This window comes from Stegodyphus dumicola, chromosome 5, assembly GCF_044657685.1.
Source record: "Stegodyphus dumicola isolate Sdum_Otavi_A_Nest chromosome 5, ASM4465768v1".
NCBI classification, from domain to species: domain Eukaryota; kingdom Metazoa; phylum Arthropoda; class Arachnida; order Araneae; family Eresidae; genus Stegodyphus; species Stegodyphus dumicola.
In genome coordinates this window covers 146,324,016-146,346,955 of record NC_140772.1, presented here as the reverse complement: position 1 = coordinate 146,346,955, position 22,940 = coordinate 146,324,016, and the positions used below count along the sequence as shown (strand labels likewise).

The window sequence follows — 22,940 nt, the reverse complement described above, 5'->3', positions numbered from 1 at the left end:
TATATTATATTTATTATTACAATTACTATTAAAGTGTTATGGATCAGTTAAAAATGATAAGAACACCTCTTAGAAGTGCATTAATGTGCATAGCTAATGGACTTGAGAACAATGTTGACAGGGAAGTTAAAAATATTGAAGAGATTGCAATTTGATTTGCCCAGTTAGAAGAAAAATGGAATAAGCTTAATTTTAAGGAAAGGGAACTACAAGATCTCTTTTAAAAAATTAAAATTATTCTCAAAAGGATTTTGATAAAGAATATGAAGGTTTTAGTTTGTATGAAGAGTGATTTGTCAGATAAAGGACAAAAGTGCACAAAGTTTTAAAAAATGTTAAAATCAAAAATGATCCTCAAATAGTTAAAGATTCATTGAAGTGGAAATTTAACCTTCCTAAAATAGAATTTAAGTTGTTCGGCGGGGATATTAAAGAATGGTTGTCATTTTGGGTACAATTTGAGAAGATACATAACGCTAATGAAATCGTGAATGAGGATAAATATCAGTATTTATTACAAGCTACTTTTCAGGGTTCAAGGGCATGGGAACTTGTTGACTCATTTCCGAGCACAGCAGATAGTTATGAAAATGTAATACAATGTTTAAAGGTGAGATTCGAAGTGTATATTGGAGAAGTTCTTTCATTGATGAATAACGTAATCGGTAAAGGTCTTAAAATGCCTCTTTTTAAATTGTATGATCAGATTGAAACTTATTTAAGATCTTTAAATATGTTAGGTGTTTCCAGTGCAAATCATTTTTCAATTTTGTGTCTGTTGATTGAATCTTGTCTGCCTGTCGCCATATTGAGAGTTTGGGAAAGAAATTTGCATTCCATATCCCTAACATCTAAAGAAGAAACCTTTAGTAAGTTAGATAACCTGATGAAATTATTATGTCGTGAGACTGAAAGTGAAGAGAAAGTGTATCTATCATGTACCAGATTTAACCTTGAAACCGAAATCGTAAGCAAAACTGTTTCACCCGTGTCAGCACGACAGGAAAGATTTACTCTGACAGCTGCAGAGTTATGTAACTCTTCGGAAATTAAAAGAGAAACTTGCGTATTTTGTAACAAGACACATTTAAGTAGCCAGTGTAGGTATGCTGATAATTTGCCGTATGAAGAGAAAAAGCAAATATTATTAAAAGAGGGTGCATGTTTCAGATGCTTGGTACTAAGAAAACAGATTTCTTGATTTTGTAAAATAAAGTACCACCCTGTGAGATTTGCGATAAGGGTGATTTTAAATTAATGTATACTGAAAGATGTAATCTCGAAAATTCGAAACGATCGCTCCTGGTTGAGAGGAATGAAACCAAAAGTAAGGACTCCACTCAATCCAACAAAACGGCTACTTGTAAATTTTCTTGCAAACACTTATTGTTCATCTTAGGAATAAGAATAAAATGAAATACATAAGACACTAATTGACTTAGGCAGCAGTAAATCTTACTTATCAAATTTCGTAATGATGGAAATGGGATATGAATGTATTAGTGAAGAAATTTTGACACATAGTTTATTCAGCAGTATAGAAACTACGCAAACTCGTAGGAGATATTTGATTTATCTTAAGTGTCTTTTTTGTATAACTGTCGACGTAATTTCAAGGTGTTAAATCAAAAACAAATTTGTTCCACCATCCCAAAAATACCGCATGGGAAATTTATGTGAAATTAAGAAGTGGCAAAATTATGCTGTCTGTTTTTAAATGATAAAATAGATCTATTGTATAAGTTCTTTCCTGACAAGATTCCTGGACTTGTGAGGACTGATGTTGCAGGTAAACTGGATACCTGAAGCATAAAACAGTGAGATTTGGGTCTAGTTTTGATGGAAATGTGGCTTGGATGGACACTAATGGGTAAGGCTGATACGATCGAAAATTCAGATCGCATGAATAGTGTTATGTTGCTACATGTAAATGATGCAAAAATTTTAGATTTATGGTAACTTGATACACTTGGAATTTTGGACCCTGGAGAGAAGGGAAATAAACAAGAACTTGAGATGGCAGCTGAAGAATATTTTAATAGAAGTATGAAATTAGATGTTAATGTATTGGATAAAGGGAAACGAATATTGGCCTCCTTCATTTTTCACTAAGTGCAAGAAATTTGTTCGATGACAAATTCTGAAAACTGGCATTTCGTCCGAAGTCCATTGAATCCAGCAGATCTTCCATCACAGGGGTGCGATGCCGAAACATTACGAAAATCTTGAGTAATGGCTGAAAAAACCAATAGAAAGAATGGCCAAATTCTAGTGTAGTTCCTGATTTTGATATAATAAATTTAGAAAAAAGAAACATCATTTTTAGTGCAGGTAATCACGAAGAGTCATCTCAGGAAAAATATTTTGACCGATTATCTTCGTACAACCAACTTCTTAGAGTCACTGCATGGATGTAGCAATTTTTTATGGATTGTAAGGTTGAAAAGTCCAATCGAATTTCTGGAATCTTCTAATATAAAAACTGTTGTCTAATATAAGGAAATCTTAATACAAAAACTGTTGTCAAAAAAGATAATATAAAAATATGCAAAGTAAACATTTATAATTATCAAAATATTTGTGAGTTACTTTTAAATTAATTATTTACATTTTATGCCATTACATTTACTCCTCTGCCAATAATGAGCGCAATGTTAGAAAGGTTGGGGACCAAGTAATGGTGCCTGTTCTCAAAATAATAAAATCAATATACACTGGTTATCATAAATTAAGGAAAAGTAACAAAAATAGCGATAACTCCATCAAAAATAAGCTAAACCGTCTAAAATTTGAATATGTTGCCAAGTAAGAGTAGCTGAGTAAAACTGTGATATGCAAATTAGTGGTGCTGCTTTTGGAATACTTCATCTGCGAGGAGCATAAAAGTTCATGTTTGAGAGCAAGCCCACATATTTCACTGTGACAGTGACATCAGAAATCTGAGATAGCCAATTCGTAACAATGACCTCCAGACATCATTTGCCTGAAGAACTGCGATGGAGAGCCATTGGGAGACTAGAGGCAGGAAAAAGGCAAACAGAAGTGGCCAAATGGCTAAATGTAAGTCCTTCTATCTTTCATAGACTTTGGAGGCAATTTCAAACTACAGATTCGGCATCTAGGACGTTCAGCCAAGGACGGCCAACTGCTACGACGAGCGCCGATGACCGATATTTAACATTATGTGCAGGCAGGAATAGAACAGCTACTCCGACTGTTCTTAGATCCTCCCTTGCTGCAGCCACCGGAAGGTTCGTGTCAACATCAACTGTGCGTAGAAGGCTTCATGAAGGTTGTCTGTATGCGAGGCGAACAGCCATTTGTGTGCCGCTTATGTCACGCCATAGGAGGGACCGTTTTCACTGGGCATGACAACATGTCCACTGGTTGCCTGATCAATGGAGGGTGGTTCTCTATACGGATGAGTCCAGGTTTAGTCTAGAAAGTGATAGTAGGCGTTATTTGATATGGAGAGAACCTAGAACCCGTTATCATCCTTGAAAATATCCGTGAAAGAGATGCGTATGGAAGGGGCACTGTCTGTGTTTGGGGTGGCATCTTTTCGGGTGGACGCACAGACCTCCATGTCTTTCCAAGGGGAACTGTGAATGCTCAGATTTATAGAGATGACATCCTTGATGTTTATGTGCGCCCATATGCGGGGGCAATAGGTGATGCTTTCCTGTTACAGGACGACAATGCAAGACCACACAGGGCTTGCATCGTAGATGATTATCTTCAACAGGAAACATTTATGCGCATGGAGTGGCCAGCTCGATTCCCGGACTTGAATCCTATCGAGCATGTTTGAGATGCTTTAGAGAGACTTCTAGCTGCTCTCAATCCGCCCCCTCAGACCCTTGTCGCGCTTGCAACTGCTTTACAAGAGCAATGGCTCTCGCTTCCTATGGAACTGATAGACCGCATAATTGAAAGCATCACACATTTCTATATGTGCTGTATTGCTTCTAGAGGCGATCATCTTCCATATTGATGGTACTTTTCCTATAGCAAACTGACACCTTCGATTTGTTCATTTTATACATGTGCTAATTTCTATACTACCATATTTGTCTTTATTTCTTTTTATGTTATTTGATACCTTATTGTCGTTAAGTTTCATTAAATTTTACATGTAACTTTTTCAGTAATCATGATTTTTGTGATTTATGATAACCAGTGTATAAATATAAAATATCAGTTTTTGAATCCCAACGGTGTCTTAAGAAATCTACCAGTTCGGGATTGTCTTAAAACTGATTTGATTTTGGGTTGAGTCACTTTTTTTCTGATTTGAATCTCAACCGACATAAGTGCATTGTTTATACAATTTGGAGTTGTAGATTTCTCTTGTTCAGGAATTTGGATAATCTTTTGTTATCAGGACCAGATTTAGAAATGTATGTACAGATGTATATCTTCATGTATGCATGTGTATATGTGTGCATAACTCAAATATATATGCATTTATATATACTAATGCATGCATGCATACATTTTGGAATATGGTCCTGATAACAGAAGACTATACGCTAGCTTCAATCTGTGTGGCGATGAATTTACTTCTTTATTTTTTATCCTAAGAGTAAAATAATTTGGTGAACGATTGATAACAGAATATTTACCTTCATATGGGGATTCGAGTTGCATCCAAACTCTGTGAATGTGAAGAAAAAAAGGTAAAAGGTTGATCCTAAATCTTTATGTAGAAATAATTTAGTGATATCTTTCTGTTGAGTTTTCTTCAATTGGATTAATTCCATATACTTTTGTAATTTATTTAAAAGTTCCAGGTGGTATATGATTTATTTTTGCTTCAAAGAATTTTCCAGGAAGTTTAATATTTTCTCTATATACCATCTCTGCTATTGTATAGGTAGTATAGTCATGGATTGATCTTCATAGGCCTAAAAGAACTGTTGGTAACGTTTCACTCCAATTCAGATTACTGTGGGCTTTTAAATAGGCCTTTATTGATTTGTGGAGTCATTTTATACTACAGTGATAGGCTGTAGTATGTGAAAGCTCAGTGCCACAGATTCTTGATTGGGTTTGAAATACTTCAGATAAAAATTGAGTTTCTTGATCAGTAATTAGATGCAAGTGTATTCCAAACCTTGTTATGCAATTGCTATAAAAAGCTTTTGCTACAATTTTTGCGGACATGTTTTCAAGCAGAATAGAATCTATCTAGTTTTTGTATCTATCTATAGATGTCAGACAGTAGAGTAGGTGTTGCTATTTGATGATGGTTATGGGACCAACAAGGTCAGTCACATCTTGAAATCTTTCTGATGGCTTTTGATATTCACCAAATATTGATTTTGTATGCTGGGATATTTTAAATTTTTGACATGGAATACAAGATTTTGCCCAATGCTGAACATCTTAATATTTGACCAAATAAATTTTGAAGAGATTAATTTTATTGTTGATCTAATGCCAGGATGGAATAATTCATGAAATTGATGAAATATTTTTTTAATATAACTCTAGGTCTATAAGGTCTAATATACTGTGTTAGAACTTGGGTATATAAGTTTTAATATATCAGACCATATTTTTTTCCGGAAGGAAGGGAACACTGTTTAAAAGTCAAATCTAGATTTCTGCAATGTCTCAATTTCGTCATATTGCTCTTCTGCTGTGCAATTTGATTGTAATTAATTAAGGTGATTTCTTTGATTCTGGACCAAAGTATCTGCTACTAAGTTATTCTTACTTGAAATGTACTTAGATATCTGTTACAAATTCTGAATTATATCGAAGTTGCCGAATTTACCTTGAAAATGTTGTATCGGGCTTTTGGGGAAAAGTATAGATTAAGGGCATGTGGTCAGTATACACTGTGAATTTTCATCCTTCTAACAAATGTTTGAAGTATTTAATTGAAATAAATTGCAAAAAGTTCACAATCAAATGTACTGTAATTTTACTGTGGGAGGTACTTCTTGAAACAAAATCCATTTGGTTTCAAACCACCATTTTTGAATTGTTGTAAAACTGAACCTACTGCACAATCTAAAGAATCTGTACACAGCGATAAACGTAATTCTTAGTCTGGGTGAGACAGAAGAGGAACATTTGCTAAATCTTCTCTATATTTTTCAAGCTACTCAATGTTATTTTCTATCCAAGTGACTTTTAAATTAATTATTAACATTTTATGCTGTTACACTCTAATAGATTGGAACAGTAACCTGCGGAAACTTTGCAATCATAGTTTTCTAAATAGAACTTCTTGTAGCATCCTGTATGTTTCCTCTGCATCTTAACCTTAATTTCTGTATGCTTTAATTTTTGTTAAATGGCAACATAGGATTGTTGCCCAGCAACAACTGGTAGATTATTTGACTTGATTTGATGAAAAATAAATGAAGTAGCGTTCTTTTTTTCAAGTCATTGTGCCATCTAATTTTATTCATTTAAAGAGTTAAAAGTTTATTACGGGTAAAAGATTAACACAAAAAATATCTATGGAAAACGGAGGTGCAAACGAAAGCGACACTTCGACATCGATCATTACAATTAGAATTCAAATTGCAGCATTTTGGAAACTGGACCTAAAGATATGGTTTTTTCCCATTGGAAGCTCAATTTTGAAATGTTGCAATTACGACAGATCAAACAAATAAGATTATGTCATGAGTTCCATTGACACTGAAATATTATCAGTGTTGGACATTCTGATCAATCTCTCAAGGGACGACAAATACGTGGCTATTAAAGACAGACTAATTTCCATTTTTTCGAAAACCGAAACGCAAAAGACCCAGAAATTGTTAACTGAGGTGGAATTGGGTGATAAAACTGTCACAGTTATTATGCAAAATGAAGCATTTAGCTCCATATAAGGTAGGTGAAGCTTTTCTTAAAACTCTCTGGCTTCAAAGATTACCCACTGCAATCTCGAGCATTTTATTCATCAGTGGCGATGATTTAGGAAAATTCGCGACAATGCCTGATAAAATGTGGAAAATAAAATCCACATCACATCAGAATGCTGCTATAGCTCTAGAGATGACAATGTTTTAGTTAAACTACAAGAGCAGATTTCATAGTTATCCTTACAAATTAACGAACTAAATAAAAGACATTATTGTAGACATCAACAGTTCAGATCCCGCTCTAGAAGTAATTCTATTAATAGACTTAATAGTGGAAATGAAAGGTTATGTTATTATCACTTGAGGTTTGACAATAAGTCTTTCAAATGCAGTAATCCTTACAATTGGCCTAACAAAACCAACGTTTACCTGCAGGAAAACTAAATCCCCAGCTCTTGCAGGCGACGGAGGCCAAGGGCTAGTAATGTGTAGTCTTTTTTTCATGACAAGGAGAGCATCACCCAATTTTTAATTGATACTGGCACCAAAATTTCCGTGATTCCGCCATTATTGAAAGAAAAAAGAGCTGTTGCAAAGCTGGATCTCTTCGCTGCAAATGAAACGAAAATTAAGACGTGTGGGCAAAAGTTGCTAAAATTGGATTTGGGTCTGAGAAGAGCATTTGATTGGCCTTTTGTGACAGCTCATGTTAATAAACCAATAATAAGTATTGACTTTTTGTCTCACTTTCACCTTTTGGTTGACTGCAAAAATTGTAAATTAATCGATGGCACCACTTTTTTGTCCTTTATTAGTGACCCCTCCTATGGTATCGTTTCACCAATGGTTTATGCAGTACGAAATCAGTACAAAGTAATTCTCAAACAATTTTCAGATCTTTTGTGGTTAACACTCGTCAATAATAAAATCAAAAGTCACAGCACTGAACATTTCATTGAAACTGAGGGGTCTTCTTTTAAAACTAGGGTCAGAAAGACTTTCAGTCGAAAAATTGACACCTGAATTTGAGTTTATGTTACAACAAGGTCTTTGCTGGCCTTTAAAAAGTTGTTGGGCCAGTTTCTCTACATCTCAACCTAAAGAAATCAGATGATTGGAGGCCATTTGGAGATTACAAGGCTCTTAATAATATTAATATCACCACTTCTGATAGGTATCCTCTATCACTCATCACTGACTGTGGCTATATTCTACATGAAAGAAGATGTTTTGGGACATTTGGTTTACGCAATGCGGTATAGACATTTCAACGGTTTATGAATATGGAATTATTAGAATTAGACTTTACAATCTGCTATTTAGATGACATACTAATAGACGAAGAGTCACATCGTAAACACTCACACACAGTTTTTCAAACGTTAAATGACTGTAGTTTATGGCACAGACATTTCAACACTTCATGAATAAGGTACTATCAGACTTATTATTCTGCTATACTAATCTCTTCTCCATTCAAAGAGTCACACCATAAGCAATTACACAGCTTTTCAAAGGTTAAACAACTATAGTTTATGCATCAATGTTGCAAAATGTATTTTTGGCACTTCTAAACTTAATTATTTGGGGTATAAAATCACAACTGAAGGAATAAGACCTCCGACGACGAAAGTTGATGCCATACAAAACACACCCGAACCCACATCATCAACCAGCTTGTGCAGGTTCTTAGGGATAATCAATTTTTATCACCCTTTCATCCCAAAGTGTGCCAAGCTTCAACAGCCTCTAACCTCAGTACTCAGTGGAATATGTGAAGTTGTAAAATACCCCTAACATGGACCGAAGATTCTAGCAGTGCATTCAAAAACCTAAAAAATGCACTTTGTCATGCTATGCTGGTTCATCCCTCAACTGACGGTACTCTATCTTTCACATGCAATGCTTCAGATACAGCTATCAGGGCCGTCATTGATCAAATTGACCAGGGAGAGAAGCATCCATTAAGTTTCTTCTTTTGCTCCTTAACTGACACACAGAGAAAGTACAGCACGTATGATTGAGAGCTCTTATCTATCTATACTGCAATAAAACATTTTAGGTATATATTAAGAGGAAAAGTCTTTCAGCATTTATACGGACCACAAACCTCTCACTTTCACTTTTCAACAAAATTCAGACAAAGCCTCTCCCAGACAAGCAAGACAATTGAAAGTTATATTGCTCAATTTTTAATGAATATTCACTTCATCAAGGGAGAAAACATTGTTGCTGGTGCTCTTTCCAGAATTAATACCATCTCCAATTGATTACACAACTGTTGCAGAATTTCAAATGATAAGAGTTAACAATTTTAAAAAGCAATCCAAGGCTGAGAATGGCTTAGAATTCCCAATCCAGGCACCTACAAATCACTTTATTGTCATGTCACCACCAACAGTAAACACCCATACCCTCAAACTTTTGGCGACAAATATTTTCTTCTATTCATACCTCTATCTCATACAGGTATTAGAAGCACAAGAAAAATTAATCATGAAAATATTCATATGGCCAAATATCAATAAATATTGTCAGTTATGGTGTACGGAATGCATGGAAGGCCAACGATCTAAGGTTCAAAGACATACAAAATCAGCTTTTATGGACTTCCTTGTTCCACCTGAATGTTTTCAACATGTTCACATTCATATTGTTGGACCCTTGCCTTCATATCAAAGTTTCAGATACTTACTAACAATGATTTATCGTTTTTCAAGATGGGGTTTTCAAGTTGAGGTCAGGACTGTTTCCTGGCCATGACAACAATTTAATGCTCTTTGTACGAAACCACTCTTTCGATATTTTGGGGGTGTGGCAAGTAGCAGAATCCTGCTGAAAAATAAACAAAGCATTGTTGGGAAAGAGATCTCTGATGGAAGGTAGAAGTTTTGGTTCTAGAATAGTGTCAATGTATTTTCTGGCATTCAGTGTCCCATCGATGACATGAAGGTGACCAATACCATCTGCTAACATGCATGACCAAATCATAACACTAACTGGGTTCTTCACAGTTGCTTGAATGCAGTCAGGATGTAGCTCTTCTCCTATTCTACGTCTTACATATTTTCGCCCATCACTACCGAGTAATGATATCTTAGTTTCATCACTCCATATAACTTGTGACCACTGATCATCTGTCCAATTAATGTGTTCCTTTGCCCACTGTAATCTTTTTTTTTTTTTTCTTTTTTTTTGCTGAAAATTAAGATAAGGCTTTTTTTCGTGGAATTCTGCCTCTCATTCCAACATCTGTTAATCTTCTCCTGATTGTTCTTGAACTGACAGAAACACCAGCATCATTCAGATCACTTCCGAGGCCGCTGATGACATTTTTCTATCTTGGAGACATCGTCTTTTTATTCTTCTGTCATCAATAGATGTGGTGCACCTTTTTCGGCCTTTTCCTTCTTTGTTTTTTATTGAATTTGTCTCCTGATATCGTAAACAAAACTTTCGGACTCCAGATGTAGTCACTGAACCACCAACCTGTCTTGCAATTTCAGCATAGGGAAAGACCACTTTCTCGTAACACAATAATATTACATCTCTTTCTAGGTGTCCAATCTACTCTTTTATTTGATGTCAATACTTCTTGACTAAATATTAAAAATGTTTACAAAAATTCCTACTTGTAATTGCAGTGTATAAGAAACAGGTCATCCTTCTACAGAACAAAGCAAAATAATGAATTGTTTCAAGTGTAAACATGATGTCAGCTTCTACTGGCAGTTACTAACATTTGATTGGTTCTCAGAACAAGAACAGTGATTGGCCAGGAAAGCTAGACATTACAAACCACTTCATAACTTTGTTTTTTATTTATATTAAAGTACATATAACTTTTTTTGTATTGCAAATAATTGAATTTTGTGTTTTGTATTGAATTCAGTAATAAATTCTTTTTAAAATGATATATACAAGTTTGCATTTTGCGAAACGTAACATTTTCTACAAGCATACAAAGTTCAAAAACATAAAAATTTCCAAAAGTGTCCACAATTTTGGCCGCCACTGTATATACTGACTGCGAGTTATATTTTAGTTTGTGCCCTGGATAAGAATGCAAACAGTGTTACCTCATAATTGCAGTTGGTGCATACTGTCTGACTGGACTGAGGAGTAAACTTTTTAGAATTTAGACAGGTATTAGACTGTATAATTTATAACCCACCATTATTGCATTGGGTGGCAAAATGTGTAGCACAGCCTTGCCTGGTTGGCAATCAACATGTTAATAATCATAATCGTTTTACTTTTAAAAACTAGTTTTGGCTTTCAACTACAGTGTTAAGTCCTTTGTGCCTTGATATGCTAGGTCATAGAAACTTTTATTTAAAAATATTGTATGTACAGACTTATTATTTTGGGGAATTCATTGCATGTGAGATAGTCAGGCATTTTATTTCATTTTATCATACTTACTTTTTTTAAATAAAGCTTTCAGTGTTGAGACAGTAAGACGGTGGTTGGCCAGTATACATAAATAAAGGTATTTATAATATTAGCACAATTACCTTGGTATATATTGGTGACTTTTATGGTGGGAAAGGAATATATGTACTACTAAAAACCACACATATATGGCATTTTAATTAAGCATTTGTCTTAAAAATCAACCAGTAAACCTACTTGCAAGCGGTTTTTTGTTTCTTTTGCTCTGTTGGAAGTTTCATGCCAATTGCTTTAAAAATAAATTCAAAATTATTGTTCTGTTTAGCGATTTGGGAGCAAAATACTGTGTTTCTTCAGAAAATCTGCTATAGCTTCTCCTTTTATAAGCAAATCCCACATTATGTTTTAGAATTGGGTTTGAAGCCAAAAATATCAGGCTTTGCATGTAAAAAATACAGCAAAAAGGACACATATGAAAATGACAACATTGCTTTTAAAACTGAAGAACTGTTATGTGCATGGTTGCCAGAATTTGACGCATTCTGAAATCTGGCAACTTCTATCGAGGTTGGTTGTTCTAGTACGTAAGTACGTAAATAAACTAAAAGCATCTGCATGAACAAACTGAAAACGCTTAATTCCCCCCTTCAGTAATTGATTGGTATGTTATATGCAGTTGGGTTAATGTAAAAATAAATTTGTATTTTATTTATTTCAGATTTACATACTTTCTGATTATCAGCAGCCCGTCTGTAAAGTCGCCAACTAAGTTTTCACCAAGCTATATATACAAAAGGCAACAGCCGTTTTGAAAATGGTTGGCTTGCTAAGAATTCCATAAAAGAGCACTCAATAAATAAAATTAAAAAAAAAAAGCAAGAAACATTCATATTAAAATATTTACCTTTATTTATTTATTTATTTATTACTCCAGGTAAACAGTGATCTGTGTTCGTTTTAAAGATCAGAGAATTGCACAATTCATCATTGTGCACATTGCACATATTGGTGTTCTTTCCATGTTCCCAGCAATCTGGTTTTACTTAAAACTATAAAACTTTCTGATTATCCAAATGCTATATTTCTAAAGAAATGCAATGCTTTGCTTTTTATAATTCAGCAAACTTGACAGTCCCATTACAATTTTGTTATAAGGTAAAAAATATGCAAAAGCAAACACTAATCAGCAAAATGACCATTAAATTTAGAAGATGGTACTGAAATACATCTCTGTTGTGTCCATGTGCATACCTGAGTACCCATGTAAATACATTTTAATGTTGTCATGGGTTGTCACATATCTATTTTTGTGACACATTGAGTATTTTTTGGGGGAGGAGGTGCAGATAATCAGAAAGAACCTTTTATCATTATATTTCTGTATTAAGTTTTTTGAAATTAATATTTCCTATATATCTATAAACACACACTTCATTATCCAGATTAAAAAAAAATAATTTAATTAAAAAAACATTTAATCAGAAGTTTAATTAATGTAGAAGGTATTTAGCATATATCTCAGTGTAACTTTTATATCCTAATAGTAATGCTACAGGAGAATTAATTTCAATATTTTAAATTCATTTTTCATTTATCTTTCAAATTTATAATATATACCCTACTTAACTTCATTTTTCTCATGTGTGTGAAGGAGAGTTAACCTGCTCAATTTAGTTACTAACATAATTTTATTAAAGTTTTGCATTGCCTATTTTGCTAACCAGGGCTGTAAAGTCGCTAGAGAAAATTACCGACTCCGACTCCTGGAAACTCCGGCTCTGACTCCGAATCCCTCATATATATGTAAACATATACACATGGGTTACAGCTTATTTTATTAATATAAAAGAAGTAATAGATGCTGCAGAAATTGATGGCATAGAAAATTATTTATATTAATTAACATTTCTTATGAAATGGAAAAACTGGCATTAGTAATTTCTAAGAAACAGTATAGTTTCGGCAAGATCCTCTTTTTGAGGACCATAGATCCAATTCGATAAAAATTCAGAGCTGAGAAGAGTCTTTCCACGCTGTCTTGGATTACGAAGAAGAGCTGTTAGTGTTAGGGCTACTTCTTTTAACTTTTCAAGATAGATTTTTATAACTTCTAAAAGTGGTGCCTTGCAAGAGCAATCATATTTCTCTATTTTTTTTAAAGGCCATGTAGAAATCTTGTTTATTTTTGGTCAGTTTTATATCTAAAGGCTCTTAGTTCTTTCATTCGCTTTGCCATAGCCTTTTCAATATTATCCAAATATTTCTCAAAATCTAATTCATCACTGGAAGAGGGTGATAGAAGACTCAGTTGCAGTGTCTGCAGTTTGACAGTCCTGATTTGAATACTCCACTTGTTCTAAGAATAATTTCATTCTTAATGAAAGTTCATAGATGGCTTTCTTTGCCTTTTTAATTTGTTTGTCATCCAACAAAATTCAGTGTTTCAGATCTACATATGTTGAACCCAGCAAGATCTCATTGTCTAGCAAACTAGTTTCTCTTTTCTTCATTGACGAAATGCAGTGCTCCAAAATCTGCTTTCTTGACCTTGGGCCCCGGGGTGCATCAGCATATGCCCTAGGCAAGTGGTCAGCTTGTTGCAGAACTCTTCTCCTCCCCCCCCCGGTGTTTAGTCCCCAAGCAAACTTGGTACTCATTTTATTGACCCATGAAAGCCTGAGTCAACCTAGCCCAGCTCGGGGATTGAACCTCTGATGTGTGGTGTAGCTGAGCGACACGCTATCTACTTTGCCACCAGACAGTTTTGAAGAAATGATTCATTCTGCAATAAACCCTCCATTTTAGAAAGAACAAGCATCACATTCTTCCATTCTTGCCTCCTGTTAATTTTTCAGATTGTAGATTTTTTATGGCTATATATGGTGTAGAAAGCAGAGTTTCCAATTCCGCAAGATCATTCCACAGTCTTTCTGGTAATGAAGCATTAGGGTTATCTACATCCTCTTAAAATGTTCTTAATTCAAACAACCTCTATATCATCAAATATGTACTTCCCAATCGTGTTACTTGATCAATATAGTGCAGAGTCTGAAATCCGGACTCATCGGGACTTCGACGATTCCAGATTTGGGATTTTTCCAGATATTACATCATCAGTTTAAATCTAGTAAGATGGCATGTAGAAATTATAAAATGAAAAATATGAAATCGTGATTTATGAAATAATGAAGTATTTATGATCTAAAAAGTATCAAAATTTACAAAACACACATACACACACACACACAAAAAAAAAGGGGGGAAGCTTAATATTTATTTGTTTAACTTATTAAACATTTCTTTCAATGTAAGTTGTTTAAATTAATTCATTTTTTGTGCGAATACTTTCTTTTTAATTCTGTAGACAGACATAATCTTTTGTTTAGTTACATTGTTGAAGTCCTGTAACTGCAGTTTCGAGAATTCTGATTAACTTGGCAATCGAAATTTTCTCGTTTTCAGTAGCTTCTCTGTCATTTTCTTGACTATGAAAAATTTCACCTTTGTTTTGCGATATCCAAAAACCTTTAAAATTAGCGGCTATCATCAAATTTAGCTATCCTTCACTATACATATTTGGCTATGCATCATGATCTTGGCGACTGACGGCAAGTTGTTCCGTTAAATTTTATCTTGGTTCTATCACACACTAAGACAATTAAGCCTGAATTATATTAGTTTAGTTATTTATTATACTTATGTCCATTTCTTGCATATGCTTAAGGCATATCAGAGTTCCAAATAAATAAATTCCCACATATGCAGTCAAAAGTCTTTAATCCGGACACCTTTACGCAGGCACATAGTACGTTTACGCATGCGCATTTTATGTATAACAGACAGTATAAGCTAAAAATTATCTAATTATCTATTTCAGTTAATGTTGCAGATTGTGTTGTTCCTTAATCTTCGAATTGGATCCGACTTATTATTTTTTGCTGACTGTTAGAGCAATTTTATAAAAGTAAGCTTGAACTTTCGATTATGTCAAAAAGAATTTCCGATTCTGGAGCTGCCAAATGATCTACAAAGCGAAAGCATGTTTCGATGTCCATCAAACAAAAAGTGGAATTGCTGCAAAAAATGGATAAAGGCATATCCTTTGTTTTTCTAACCATTCTGAAATCTGTTTATCAATTTCACGATGCTCTGGCAGGGGGGGGGAACGTCGCGGCGTGCAATGAACTGGAAGTTGATCTGTCAGCACTATCCTTATCTTCAGGGCAGATGTTTTATTTTATTCGACTTATAATTCCTTACTAAATGTAGTATTTCATCACGATGTATTCCGTCTTTGATATGATTTAAATCAAATTCCTCGTCATTATAAATATCATGAATACACATCAAATAGTTTTCTGGTTGCAATTTTCTAATTTCGACTATGCGTAATGTATGCTTTAAAGCATGGGCCCATTGAAAGAAATGCTTAATAAAGTAAACAAATAAATATTAAGCTTTTTTTTTTTTTGTAAATTTTGATACCCTTTAAGCTATAATTGCTCTTTATTTCATAAATTATGGTTTCATATTTTTAATTTTATAATTTCTGCATGCCATCTTACCAGATTTAAATTGATGATCTATAATCTGGAATCGCCGAAATCCCGACGAGTCCGTATTAAAGACTTTTGACTGTACTTAAGCCTTATCGAGGGCAGGTGCTAGATATGTTATAGACCGCCTGATGTAGTCTGTGTGGGTCCTAAAGTCTGCAATTCCTTGCGGCCATACGAGCCCTGGCGCTGGTTCTGGGTTTATGTGAATAAAAAATCCTTTATTCTTAATTCAAATAGCCTTAAATGTAATCTTTGGGTCTATGAGTATCATCAACAAAATCCATTTTTAGCATATGGAAAGAAATTTTGGTAAATTTCCCCTCGTCTACATTTTTTAGCACATTTAACTTAAATCTATAGTCATCGCCAAGCATAATGTCAACATAAAAAGTTACCATACCATACTCGTTTATCATTCAATTACTAACATAAAATTGTTTAGGCATCACTACATGAGTCATTACTCAAGTTGTCATGTTTTGATAAACATGTGGTGATGAAAGGAAAGTATAATAAATAATGATTCGCCAGGTTGGCGTCAGATGAATGATGTATCTATGTGGAATGTTTCGGTTTGATATGTATGCTAAAAAGCAGATGCGCAGCAACGGAGCCAAACTAATGATCGTACAAATTTATGTTAAAATGTTTGTTTCTTTAATAACAAGGTATTTTATTTAGTGTCGATGTGAAATTTAGAATCGGCACTCTCCAGATATTTTTATTATGCGGTGGGGGGATTAAATGCGCATGTGTAAAGCCTAGGAGAAAAACGGTGGTGGTGATTTTGAGGTCTGGATTTTAGGTCATTCCGGATAATGGACATCCGGATTTCGGACTTTGTACTGTAATTGCTCCTTTTCCTTCTCGCTTTCTAAGAATGGCATCAATTTTGGGAGTTCTTGCTGCTATTGCTGCTTACCTAAATTTACCAATGAGATTTGTAACTAAATGAAGTAACTAAAGGAATCAGTTTAATCAATAATGGAAAATATCACATCCATCCTCCTCCCTTACATTCATTTATTAATATGTCAATAAAATAGAAAATAACTGTTTATTAATGCATTTAGTCCGTAAATAAAAATAATAACTCAGTCAGTCAATAATTTTTTTTTCGATTCATTTTAATTTCATTTCAAATTCAAACTGTCCAACAAAAACTGGAGCCGGGGTCTGAGTCGACATTTTTTTAGCGACTCCGGCTGTGACTCCTTTTACCCCAAAATCTGCCTAACTCCGATTCTGACTTCATGACTCCAACTCCACAGCCCTGTTGCTAATAGCTTATGAGAGAAAAAAAAAGAAATTATTATAAGTAAAATATTTACATTACATTTCCCTTGCATGAAAAGTAGTTATATATTAAATAAGGAGAAAAACCAGAAATATAATTAAAAATATCATATCATGGCCAGTTAAATTAAAGGCAAAAATTATTCAGCTTGATAAACTCTAGTTTAAGTCAGCTTTGCAAAATGATTTAAATTTTCATTTTAGAATATTTTTTTGAACTATTAAATCAGCTTTGCAAAATGATTTAAATTTTCAGTTTAGAGTATTTTTTGTAGAACTATAGAGTTACTTTGTTTGTCCAAGTTTTATTTTTTAATTTTGTAACTATCTTCATTTAAAATATGTTTTGAATGTTCTTTGCTTTTAGGCATTCAGTTGTATTGGTTTATTTTCCTTAAATTCGTGTAAATCTCTTCAATCCCCCCCCCCACAAAAAAGCAATTTTACATTCATTAAGTAGTTAAAATAGATAGTTCATAGTTTAAATTTTATTTTGGTTGCAGTTGTCCTTGTTTAAAATATATGTCTGAATATTCTCCGCATTCAGGCGTATTGGTGTAATTTTTTTTTAATTCGTATAAATCTCCTGTAAAAAAAATTAAATGATTTAAGTATTTATTAGTGTATTTTTTTCCTTTTATAATCCAGTTGGGTATTTTCCGTGGGCATAGCAAGCAGAGTGCAGAGAGATCCATTTGCTCCCCTGTCAAGAAAGACCCCAGTAAAGACCGTTTGTTTTTTTCTGTTTTTATATATTAATGGATGGAAGGCTGGTGAAATGTTGCTGTTTCTCTCACTGTTCTATTAATTTTCTTTTGTGCAAAAGCTATCGGACAGACAATTTTTAAATGTTCTCAACTTCAGAGTCAATTCTCACAGCCTGTCATGCAAATAACCAACAGTTGGCTTGCCATCTGGGATGGAGATGGCAAGTACATTCATGTCCATAAGTTAAGGATAATGCAAAATCAGGCAAAGGAAGTGTTAGAAGCAAAACAAATTTGACTTATTTGTAAAACTTATTTATTAAACAAAAGGTAAAGAGCAAAAAAAGATGCTATATGTTTGATATTATTAAGCAAATTAACGATTTTTTCTCGCTGGAGCAAATTACAAAAAAAAACCTATTTACAAAAACCAATATTACATGGTTGGTATGATTGTTAATACATTGTATGTCTCCCAGACGATGCAATACAGTCCATACAACACCTAGGCATGCTGAGTATCAAATTATCAATCTGATCTTGAGGGATATTACACCACTCAATGCTCTCCGAAGTTCCGGTAGACATGTAGGAGGAGGTTGACGGGCTGCAACTCGTCGGCCTATCATGTCCCACACTTGCTCTACTGGATTCAAGTCCGGTGAGAATGCTGGCCAGTCCATACGGGTGATATCCTCCGATTGAAGGCATTTGCTTACGATGTTTGTACGGTGAGGACGTGCGTTGTCATCCATAAACACAAATTGTGCGCCCATGGCGCCCCGAAACAAACGTACATGTCATTCCAGAATGACATCCCAATAGATTTGGCTTGTCATGGTTCCAATTTGAACATGCTGGTCAGTTCTGGAACCCAGAATAATTCCACCTCAAACGAGCACTCCTGCACCATCGTAACGGTGTCAATGGTGTTTTCTTGGTGGTAACAGGTACCTGGAGCTCTCCATATGAATGTCCAGTGAGAATCAGACTGCAAGCTAAACCTGGACTCGTCGGAAAACATCACACAAGCCAACTGTTGCAGTGTCCACAATGCATGCTCTCTACTCCAGGCTAACCACAGGCGACAGTGAGTTGCAGTAAGTGCACTGATATGCTTATAAAGCAGTTATTGCATCGAAATGCTTATAAAGCGCCTGCGAACAATTTTACTTCTTTGCCTGTATTCCTTATATACCACTCTCTTACACTCCCGTCATTGTGACGTACCATCGGTGTATCTGGTTACTTCCTGAAATTTGCAGATGATTCTTGAAGATGTGTGTCGTGATTTTACAGCTGATATATTTATTTTAGAGTTCGATTTCCGCTTGACTCCGAATTATCCTTAATTTATGGACATGAGTGTAATTCGTTTAATTCCAGGAGTTTCTTGTAGTCTGTTCATTGTCCATTATCTCCAAAAAACTGCTAAAACAGCATCCCTTCTGGTTTCTCTGTGAAAAACTAGTGACAGTAGCATTCAAAAGTTTTAGATCTATTTCTTGGGTAATGAGAAGTGAAAAGAAAATTGTTTATGATCTGATCTGAACATAGAGATCTGTTCAGAGAATACTTGTGCATGGAACTCAAGTATTTACTGTCGTTCATGACTTCGAGCGATGGTCGTTATAGCGACACGATGGGCGGCATTTGTTTGCCTTGTTTCCAAATTTGTGGTGGTAAAAACAAATATCCGGAGGAGGGCTTCATGATGTGGAGTGGTTGCACTGAAAAGGTTCAGCTTGGATGGCTACTAACTGAGCAACCTGTTTGGACAAATCTTCAATTTAAGCCTGTAACGCCACAATGCCTGGACCAGGAGCCTGCACTGCATGTGTTTCTGCTGGAATGGCCAGCTTGTGAATTTTATCAGTGATTTTGGTAAGATTTTTAAGTGGCTCGCTACTGGCCGCTAAAATGGTGTGCATGTTAGATGGGCGTCTAATCATTCATAATGTTTTATGAATGTTATCCCTTAGGTTACTGGTGGCTAAGTCTGACATTTTGGACAGCAATTGAAAAGGCCTCATATCACCCAACTGTAAATTGTGCAACAGTTGCTTGATTTTAACTGTCTCGGATTCTTCATAAACAGAAATTAATTTTTTTTTTTTAAGATATGTATTTGTCCATCGCCAGTGGATTCAAAATTATTTCACGAGCTGATTGCAGTATCTCTGATTCTAATGCGTCGATCACTGTATAAAATTGAGTTTCGTCGGCAGTAATGTGACTCAATTTAAACTGCACATCCAATTGAAGAAACCATAATTATGGGTCTCGGCGACAAAAAGGCGGTGGCTTAACTGCCACTCTCGCCAATTGAGAAGCAGCATCATTGTCAACCATTTTAGATCAATCAAATATGCACAATAATAATATGTATAGAATGTGCACAATAATAATATGTATAGAATATGCATAATAATAATATGTATAGAATATGTGCAATAATAATATGTATAAAATATGCACATTAATAATATGCATAGAAAAGTAATCAATATGTATATAATGACACAGTTTCTTGGTACTTGAAATCAGAGAAATTGGCAGCTCAAATGTAGCAGACGATACATATATCCTCTAAAATTATGACAGAAATATGTTGACTCTCCGGAGTGCGGCACAGCGTTTGAAATCACAGGTGAAATGTCTTACTTGAATATCATCACACTGGATAACTTACTGTTGCTCAGAATTTCGACATATAAACTCGATATTCGTGCAACATTGAAGGTTGCTATTCGTAATAAATATGAGTCACCAATTATGGTAGTACAATTTTTGAGGAAGATCGTTAATAATACTGACAACAGAATAGAATAAACATTATTTTTTTTTGGTTGCTATGAGTTACCAGACTGTCAGTGTTGAGTTGTAGTCGGCAAGTCGCCACATTGACTAATAGTGAATTATTGCTATTTCTTAAATAACTCATAAAATATTGAAGAAGGTTAAAATAACCTTTTTATTTAGTCTTAAGTTAACAGAACAAGCACAGCTTGTACTACACATGGAACTTCTACTTCTTATAAATATTTAAATTGACATAATAAAGTTCAATTGAAACATAGTCTAAGACTACACATAAAATAGACAAATTTAAGCTGCTCAGATATTTTACTGCTGCATATTTTAAAACACCAGCTAGTGAGAATATAACTTTTAAACAGAGGTGGCAAGAATCCTAACAGCAATATGTACTAACCAGGAGATTCATGAGATAAAGATTCAGAATCCTCAGCTTAAATATGCACAAACCTAATTTGTATTCTGGGGAGGGATGCACAAAGGAAAAGTTATAGTAATGATTTAAATCATGATAATTGGTTAATAAACTTAAGATACCTTGAAATGTTACAGCATAGTTTTATGTAATATCAAGTGTTCTTTTTCTTTCAGGACAGTTATTGCACCAGTCATAGAGACTTTGGGTGCGTATTCAAATTTTTGGTGTGGAATGACTGAGCAGGTGATTAATTATACTTATTTGAATACATAGCTCACATTAATTTGCTTTGCACATTAATACATAACTCACTTTAATTTGTTTTGTCTGCTACTTATTTGTGAATACAATTAATAAAAGCTATATTATTTTTCTTTTTTAATTTATGATAAATATTTAAATGTTTTAGTGGTGGAAACTGAAAAGATGCATGAATTTGCTTTTTGAGAAAATGCATATAATTATAATAACCATTGGCTTCTTCATAGATCATCTCTAAATATTTCTGTCTGTAATGTTGATGCATGTCTTTGAATTTCATGAGTTTAAAAAGTGTATATGTCAAGTAAGAAAAATATATGACCAGCATATATTTTTGTCAATTAAAAGACAGTCATAAATAGCTACTAAAATAATTAATATAGTTATTCATTTAGTCAGTCATGTCTTTGTTTTTAAGGGTTATTATAGGAGAACTGAAGACTACTTACCAATCCTTGAACGAGAAAAAATTGGCACATTTGAAGTTCCAATGGTGCATTCTGCAGTGCTGGTAGATTTGCGTCATAAGAAGTCACTCAATTTAACATTTGATCCAAAAAAGATTGCTGGTTATTCTGGGCCTGTAGATGACATCATAGCTTTTGCATTTTCAGCAAAATCATCTGGTATGTTTCAAATTATATGTGTAGCATACATTTTTTGCAATGTTTATCTGAAAGTTTATGTTGTTTATTGCTTGAGTATCTGTCTGAATCTGGATGCTGTCTAACACCATTCTATGTGCTGATTATCTTTTGCTCAAATCCAGCATGATTTTTAAAGACAGTGCTGGTTTATTTTCATTTTCTTTAGTTAAAATATCTGTTAGTATTTTAAACATAAAATAGCTTATACATTAAAGAAATATAAATCAAGTGAATAAATCAAAATTGTACATCAAAGTCAGATCAATAGTAATAATATAAATCGCAGAATATATAATATAAGAAGGCAATATAAACCAAAGAAACATGCATCTCTAGAATACCATGCTATAAAAGTAAAGGAAGACCTGGTTATTTTATCTGACTAATTGTATTTTTCTTTGTCTGTCTCTCTGATATACATAAGGTTACTCAAAAGTAAATGGAATGACAACATTACAAGCAACATTATCAGCATGACTAAGGCAATTAGTCTGAGGTGCTGATTTGTGTGTATTCTAGTTTTCAGCTTTCTAACCATCTTTGTGATGTGTGACCATAAAAATCAAGTGTGTGCATAATTTTCTTCTTGTTGTAGAAAATTCAAAATCAGCTGAAATTATACTTAGGAAAATCTTATTGCTTTGAATAAATCAAAAGTGTACAAGGTAGTTTTCCGGATATGTCATGTTGAAGCTGCTTTAACTTAGACATCTACTGATGAGCAGAAATGTGGAAACATTGAAAATGAATGAAGGGCTAGTAGTGAAGAGTACAGGAAGATTATTTATTAGATTATTGAAGAAATTCTCTCCATCTGACAACTCCTGAATGAGAACAACATGCTGTTTGTGGTTCCCTCATGCTACTTACAAAATTTTCTTCCTTGGTAAATAAAGAAAGCTTTCAAAAACCAGTACACTGAATAAAAAGAGTAATTCAATGATGTACAAGGAAAATACAGTGTTTGCCTTGAATAAAATTCCATGTTAAGAGTTTCAGAATTGTTTCTATGA

General features: G+C 34.1%; 2 protein-coding genes across 5 annotated transcripts in view; one reads left to right on the top strand and one right to left on the bottom strand.

Annotated features, from left to right (window-relative positions):
* LOC146997285 (glycosyltransferase 25 family member-like) overlaps window positions 1-22,940 on the top strand; it is a 108,921-nt gene that overhangs the window by 28,396 nt on the left and 57,585 nt on the right. For all 3 annotated transcript variants that reach the window (XM_085816288.1, XM_085816290.1, XM_085816289.1), the window contains exons 4-5: window positions 21,193-21,262; window positions 21,699-21,906. In XM_085816288.1, coding sequence (XP_085672414.1) covers window positions 21,193-21,262; window positions 21,699-21,906 — 278 coding nt within the window. The remainder of the gene's footprint in view (window positions 1-21,192; window positions 21,263-21,698; window positions 21,907-22,940) is intronic.
* Window positions 16,904-22,940, bottom strand: part of LOC146997284 (inositol polyphosphate-5-phosphatase A-like) — a 108,160-nt gene continuing 102,123 nt past the window's right edge. The window contains exon 8 of one of the 2 annotated variants that reach the window (XM_085816326.1): window positions 16,904-17,067. In XM_085816326.1, coding sequence (XP_085672452.1) covers window positions 17,061-17,067 — 7 coding nt within the window. In that variant the 3' untranslated portion in view covers window positions 16,904-17,060. Of the gene's footprint in view, window positions 17,068-21,729; window positions 21,862-22,940 lie in introns of those variants that run through there. The other variant, XM_085816324.1, reaches the window with a different exon arrangement.